The 7,807-nt window shown below is 46.6% G+C and overlaps 1 protein-coding gene across 1 annotated transcript in view; it reads right to left on the reverse strand.

The window, feature by feature from the left end:
• The window catches only part of TOX (thymocyte selection associated high mobility group box), a 311,716-nt gene extending 304,658 nt beyond the window's left edge, over positions 1 to 7,058 (reverse strand). Inside the window, 1 exon segment of the mRNA NM_001102096.2 lies at positions 6,814 to 7,058. Within this exon segment, the coding sequence (NP_001095566.1) occupies positions 6,814 to 6,915 (102 nt within the window). The 5' untranslated portion in view covers positions 6,916 to 7,058.
• Between the last annotated feature and the right edge of the window lie 749 nt (positions 7,059 to 7,807).

A 7,807-nucleotide genomic window follows, 5' to 3' on the forward strand; every position in this document is an offset into this window, starting at 1 on the left:
GTCTCTCAAGTCCTTATATAAAGTGATACAGTATTTGCATGTAACCTACACACATCCTCCGTTACTTTAAATCATCTCTGGATTACTTATAATGCCTAAAACAATGTAAATGCTATGCTAATAGCTGTAGGCACTATGTAAATGATATGTAAATAGTTGCTGCTGGTGTGCAGCAAATTCAAGTTTCACTTTCTGAAACTTTCTGGGATTCTCTACCGCCCCCAAATATTTTCTATCTGAAGTTGGATGACTTGCCAGTGCAGAACCTGCATATATGGAGAGCTGCGTGCATGCACGCTCAGTTGTGTCTGACTCTTTGCGACCCCATAGACTAGTCCATCAGGCTCCTCCATCCACAGGATTCTCCAGGCAAGATTATTGGAGTGGGTTGCCATTTCCTTCTGCAGGGGATCTTCCCAACCCAGGCACTGAAGCAGCATCTTCTACATTGCTGGTGGATTCTTTACCACTGCACCACCTGGGAAGCCCGTGGAAAGCTGATGTATATTAATAACATGAAAATCGAAATAAATAAGAAAAAAGAAACTATCTTTAAGATTGGTAAAAGTAAACATTCCCATGTTAAAATTTTGTTTAAATTCAATTAAACAAGGCAGCTTTCATATATTCAGATGCTTCATGGGGAAGCTTCTTGCAGCCAAGATTATAGCTATGTCTTTGGGGCCCACAGTATTTATAATTATGGTGTATCACAATGTTGTTTTCTCCCAAAGATATACATGTTAGATTCTTATATTTGGCTGTATACAACATAAGTTTTATCTTAAACAGTTGATCCAATATTTTAAAAATGCAATTGTTCATAACAGTTCATCGAGTCATGATAAGTAGTATATTACTTTTCCTTGAAATATAAGTTAAATATTCTACCTTATGACTTCTCAGAAACCTTGAGATTCACCTTTGGATAAGCTAAGATGTAGGATGACAAGTTACCTAAAAGTGATTAAATAGGTTCTTCATTTCCAACTATTCCAATCTTAGTTATCTATGTATATTCTGATGAGAACACATAAACATGCCAACCCATATAATCACTATAAATGTAACTACCTAACTTACCATGTGCAACTAAAGATCAGAAGATCATAGTCCCACTTACATACTATTTTAGAGTCTAAATTAAGATTTCTCACTGATAAGGGATATTCAAGGAGCTGATCCCAAGCTCTAGATACACTGTGCTTAAAATGTGCTGGAAGAAAGGAACAGTGAGAGCTTAGAAATACCCACCATGGCTTTCCTCTCAGGATCACATCTGTTTTCTTAGTCTATTATTCTATGACCCTAGGTCATTCACTCAGCTGGGGAAAAGGATAGCAGCCTAGTTGAGGACTTTAGGAAGTGGACATGGGCCTACGGACTAGAAGTTTCCAATTTCTGTGCCCAAGAAAGGTCAAGTACTGGGAGAAGGATGGACTTGCCAACATGGCTATGATGGCAATGATGACAATGAAGACAAGCACCAAAGGTGGCCAAGATGAACACAATGGTGAGCCAAGGATCTGAGCAGAGCAAGTTCAGGTGAGAAAACATAGACCTTCCACGTTCAGACCCAGACTGGGAAGGAGAAAAGCAGGGGAGGGGGAGTTGTTCCAGGATTGCGGGTGTTTGGGAAGGGGATGAGGAGGAGGGAGGGAGGAGGCACCAGACACACAGACAGACCAGTTGCTGAGGGTAGGCTTCCATCAAGACAGGAGGATCTCCAGTAATTGAGAAATATCCCCAGGGTCTTTTTCAACTTTCTAGTAAGTTAGCAAAATGTTGGAAAGCACGAGAATAAGTCATCCTTCGTGGTAAGATTTCCTCTATGCCCATAGCCCCAGTCCCCTAACCTATCCCTTTCTTGAATTGAGCCCATCACACAAAAAAATACGACCACAAGAAATAGCCCCACACACCAAAACCAATATTTGAGACCCATTCTGGTCCTAAGAAAACCACTGTTAACTTGGAACTTTCCCTACTTCTTTCAGATTCAAGTGCCTTACATTTTTCTCTGTTCTTAGCCCCTTGCAATCATGTCACTTAAAAAAACAACAATAAGCAGCTGATGAGATAATATTTAAATATTAGTTTAGTTTTCCCAGCTAAGAGAAATATCAAAATGCTCCTTAATATCATCACTCAGTAACTTTAAAATAAATGGTAAAATATGAGAATAGTAAATAATGTAAACTATTTTAAAAACAACATTATGAGCTCCAAAGCTCAAAACTAAAATTTTTGCATAGACATTTAAAATTGGAGTTTATGACACTGAGATATCTCACAAAATCAAGATATTAATAGCTACATTTGAGGTTTTTGTATGACATCTGACTTAGTGGCCAAAACCATATGATTGCTTGGCTCAAAGCTCTTGCCTATAAATTTATTTAAAACATATTTAAAGACCTCAAAACTTATGAAAGATGCCAGCTTAATAAAACTCCCATGGGAGTTTTTAATTACACTAATGATGTTCAAAGTATTGACTATGAATTTCCCAAAGTCCTAGAAGTTATGGGGGTAGGGAGGGAACTAATCAAGCATGATGCTCTAAATTGCTTATAGTCCTCCCCTCCCTCCTCTCTCCCCTCCTCCTTTTTCTTACATTTATTAAAGCAGAAATAATGACTCCATCATAATGTGCTTGCAAATCCTGTATTTTAGGAAGGGTGAGTTTTGCCACATTCAAGAAAACACATAATACTCTAAACAGGAAAATAAGCTCGAAGGAGATTCTGCAGAGATGAAAATGAATCTTGTTTTCCTCAGAAGTCATCAAATGTTTAATGTTAGCCCTGACATTTTAAGTCAGAGTTCATCACAAACAGGTTCTTCCTCCTGTGTTTATGTGAAAAGATGATACATTTTCCTTCCTCATTTCAATGACAAAAGCCCAATATTCCAAACGCCCATTATTTTTCACTCTGTATATAGCCAGTATTAAGCATGGGTTTGTGTTATGAACTTCCTTGGGTCTAAATCAGTCAAAGAAAGATTCAGGGCCTGATTCCACAAAAGCAACCGCTGAGAACAGTAAAGACCATTATTTCCTCTCCCACTGCTGGCAGAGGTCAGCATCCCTGTCATTAGCCATGTCATAACATAATTGTATTACTACTCCTTATGTGGGCAGATACTGAGCAATAACTGAACACATCACATCATTGCAGAAATGAAAAAGTGCCACTTCTTCGTCCCAATTTAGCATAAAATCAGTGAAAACAATCTTCAGAAATGACACTGCACTAGAAACTGAAAGGAACTGTTATTACTCTGTGGGTATATATTTAAACTAATGTTCTGACATCTTCAACTAGAACAAAAAAAGAGGACTCTATTTTACTACTGAGCTCCAATTGGGAGTGCCTATAATCCAATTTCTTTTGGTAACATTCAGTTCAATTAAGGGATACAATGTTACTTAAAATAGCCTTCATTAGATGAAACTCCAGTATGGTACCCATCTCTCAATGTCTCAAACAAAGCCATGTTTTAAGTTGCCAGAGGTAAACAGTGTTACTTTGAGCCTACTGGTTCCTGTCCAGTCTATGAGTTACACTGCTATTTCAAAGGCTGACCTATATACAGCAACATGCCATCCAGTTCTGGCTGTTTGTATAAGAAGAGATGCTTCGCACAGTTGCCATAACTAACATCGATGCATTGTTCTCACTTTTCTCCCTCAATGGGTTACGTGAAAATGGAGGCCACTTTGTATGATGATGTGCTCATAACCTAATGTGTTCTTGCAACAGAGCGATACTAAATTAAACTGTTTTCCAAAAAATTGCTCCTCCAGAGTTTATTAACTGAACAATATAAGTAGTGTTTTGGCAATCTATAGAGCAGCAGTGCTGGAGAATGTCAGCAAAGTAAAACAACCTCGTTTTAGTTTAGAAAAGCTCCAGGAAGAGGATATTCATTTTCTGGATTAGGGTCTCTCCTGACATTGAAAAAAATAATGTCACTGGAGAAAGTCTAGTCACAGTGTGTGGTGCTGAAGCACAGAAAGATACTGGTTCCGCTGGGATTTAGCACACTGACTTTAGTAAAGTGTCGACAGATTTCAAATAAAGACAATTAGTAATTTATGATCTTATCATCCTACTGAAAACAAATAGCCTGACAAAGTGACTGTTTCTTGTAATCAACTACACACTAGTGACACCTCTGAAAGAGACAAGGTTTACTTTGCAGTCTTCTCTCTTTGGGGGGAGTCAGAGCTAACTTGTTTTTACTAATGTAGATAAAGATTATTTCACCTCTTTCAAACTTCTGTCCACCTTTTAGATCCCAGCAAATCTACTTGAGTCACTGCAAAAATGAATGCTGGCTGACTACACTGTAAGCAGCTCAAACTGTGGAACCGGACAGAAATTTTGTGCCAATGCTAATCACGGTGGAGTAGAAAACATTAGTGCCGGGGCTTTCTGGGGCCTAGCAAATCTACTCAGTACACTAAATATAATCAAGAATGAGTGACAAACATAGTTGATAGACTGCTAGCCAGAGAAGGGCAGGAACAGACATCCTGAGGCAAACATTTCCATGAAGTCTCTTCCTACTATGAAAAGTGTATCTTATGACTGTGTATCTTTAAAAATCCATTATTCCCTGAATAAGTAAAATAGAAGACTTGCATCCAGTCTATAGAAAGGGTGGCTGATTTGCATTTAAAAAGAACAGTTTGCTCCCCGTACACTGGATGACTTAAAAGGAACTTCAATGAGCTAGTAAAAAAAAATTCTGAAGACTTTCTAAATTAATTTATTCAATGCACAGTACAACCCACTAAAATTATTTAAAGCACTTAATTGGAAAATGATTTAATATATTGGAGCAATTCTTGATTTTCCAAAGCATTTAACTTTCAAATTAAATCTGACCCTCCTATCACTAGAATGACGAGTGAAATGTGTATCTAAGACATTATAAAATCACAGATAAACTTAATAAGATTTGTCCAGTTTCAGTGACAAAATGTTTCTGACCTTTTGGTTCCAATTAATACTGCGGAATAGGTCTTTACTATCAAGAATGCTGCTACCTTTCTATTATTTTTGTTAGTAGACGTGTTATAAGCAAAAATAAAATATTACATACACAAAACACCTCCTTATTAAGGCAAACCAGACTTTAGAGTAAAAGAGCTATGTTACCAACAAATAATGAAACTTCATCACAGAAACTTCTCTGGTCAAAGTTCCCTTACCCTCCAACTTGTCCCTAGCTACAGAGATGCTTCCTGCGGGATGAAAAGCCTTTCTACCTTGTCCAAGACTAGACTCCTCTGGTTTCTAACTTGCCTAGACATCAACACACGCACGTTGGTCTTACATATAGTATACACAGGGCATCAGGGAACTTCTCCACGGGATGCTATAACTCACAGCTCTGTGGGGTGTGTGTCTGGAGGGTGTCTGGAGTGTGAGTGCGTGTGTGTGTGAGTGTGTGTGTGTGTGAGTGTGTGTGTGTGTGAGTGTGTGTGTGTGCATGCGCGCGGGCGCGCGCCTGGATTGACCAAGACTCTGAGTTGCGAGTCTGCAGCGTGCTGGGGCCCCGGGGCTGAGGGTGAAACGCGCTAAATACCTCCGGCTCACGTAAAATAGCTGCTTGATGATGACTCGCCACCGGGCAAATGTTACCAGTCCCAACGCTCTATCCAGTGGAATTCACCGAGGGGCCGACGCGGGATTGCTGGCAGAGGCACGGTGTCCACCGAGCGGGAGCTGGGCGTCTAAACCGCTCCCCCAGAGTCGCAGAGAACTCAATTCTCCCCGCCACGTTTCACCGGGCAGGACTGTTTAGACATGTCCAAAAAGCCCGAGGCGAGGACAGCCGTGGCCCTGCGGCTGCTCTCGGACTCGGTCCCCCACGCGTCCTCCCTCCGGGAGGTGAGAGTTCGGGAAAGCGCAGGAGTCGCCCCCTTCCTATGTATCCCCAGACTGTTCCATCCTTGGGACAAGCGGAGCTCCGCAGAAGCCCCGCTCACCCTCCCGGCCGGCTTCGCCCCGGACCCCGCGGCCTGGGCACCTGGGGTCCCCGGGCTTCGGGTACAGTCCAGTCCAGGACCTGCTCGCGTCCCGCGCCGAGTGCTGCTGCTCCGAACGTGAACGCGGCGCGCCCGCCCAGTTCCTAACAAACTCGCGGTTTCTGCGCGCACCTCCGGGCGGGAGCTGTCCCCGGGACCCCGCGCTCCCGTGGCACCCCGGCCTGCAGATCCGAGCCCGGACACTGGGCTCTACCGCCGATCGGCTTCGGGAAAACAAAAGAGTTGCGGAGCGCCGTTCCCGGGCGGAGGGCTTCTCCGGGTCCCCGGCACCCTGACTCCCAGCGGCTCCCCTGGCAACTAATTCCGGGCCGGGAAGCGGTACCACGAGCCCCCGCAGCCCGCACAGGAGCGAAGGAGGGAGAAGGGGAAACGAGAAAATCAACGGAATTCTCTCACTCTCCGCCTGCGTTCCGGGACCCCAGACACACCCCCAAAGTATTCTGCTGTTCTTTCTTAATTTTTTTCCCCCCCAGCGCCCGCGGCAACCCTAGGCAGGACTACTGAATCGCGATCAGCGGGAAGGGAACGACGGAGCAAAGCGCGTCACTTTCCGCACTATCGGGGTGCAGGGTAAAGCCGGGAGCTGCTCCGCAAAACTGACTCCCCGAGCGCACGCCCCGGCAGCCGCGGGGCTGCGAGCCGAGCGCGCCCGGGAGACCGGCCTCCGCGGCCGGCCGGCGGGCCTGCCGCCGCCCCCCTCCCGGGACCGAGCAGCCAGAACGCGGCGGAAACAAAAGCAGAGCGTTCACCTTGTTGCAATAGTAGGGGTCCAGGCAGGGAGAGGGTCCCAAACAGGGCGCGTCGGGCGCAGCGGCGGGCTGGGCTGGAGGTGGATAAAATCTTACGTCCATTTCACTCTCACATCAAGCAAACTCCTTTTCTGTGCCTTAAAAAAAAAAAAAAAGTGTCCAGCAAAACAAGCTTAGACGGAACAGAGAGAGGTGTCTGGACTCAGGAGTAAAAGAAACACCTTCCTTCCCTCACATCCGTTTGTGGTTTGTTTAAGAAGAAGAGGAGAAAAAAAAAAAAGAAAGAAAGAAAAAAAAAAGAGGGGGGAAAAGCGCTCAACTCTCCCCCAAGCCGCGGCGCGCACCCGTCGGCGCCGAGCGCGCAGCCCGCTCCGCCGCCGGGCAGGTAACTTCATGCGCTCATTGTCCCCCCGCCCGCGCCCCCCTCCCCGCCTCCCGCGCCCCTTGCCGCCCGGCACACGCGCTCGGGCTCTAGGTCCTGGGCGTTTTATTGAAGTCTCTGAGTTGCTCTGCTTGGAGTTTATTTTCTCCACCTTGGAGGCCTGGAATGGGGTGGGGAGGACCGGAGAGGGGGACAGGGCGGTGTGTGTGTGGTGTGGTGTGTAGAGGGGGGCGGTGAGCGCCCCGGGCCCGGCGGGGTGGGGTGCGCGGCGGGACGCGGGTTGCTGGCGGCCCAATGGCGAACGCTCGGGGCCGGGGGCCGGAGGAGGGTGGAGCGGAGAAGGACCAGGAGAACGTGGCTGGGCCCCGGGCCGCGCTCTCCTGGCCGCGGCGCGACGCACACAAAGGGGCCGGCGAGCCCGAGCCTGAGGCGGCCACGGGGCCCAGCGGGGAGCACGCAGCCAGGGGGCGCTGTGGCGCATCCCGCTCCGCGGCCCCGCCCCCAGGCCCGCCCCGGCCCCGGCCCCGCCCCGCTCCCGCCGCCCCTGCCGCGGCCCTCCCCACCTCTCTCTGGCGCCCAGCACCTCTAGCCGCGCGGCCGTCCCCACCCAGC

The sequence above is a fragment of the Bos taurus genome, chromosome 14 (genome assembly GCF_002263795.3).
Source record: "Bos taurus isolate L1 Dominette 01449 registration number 42190680 breed Hereford chromosome 14, ARS-UCD2.0, whole genome shotgun sequence".
Taxonomy (NCBI): Eukaryota; Metazoa; Chordata; class Mammalia; order Artiodactyla; family Bovidae; genus Bos; species Bos taurus.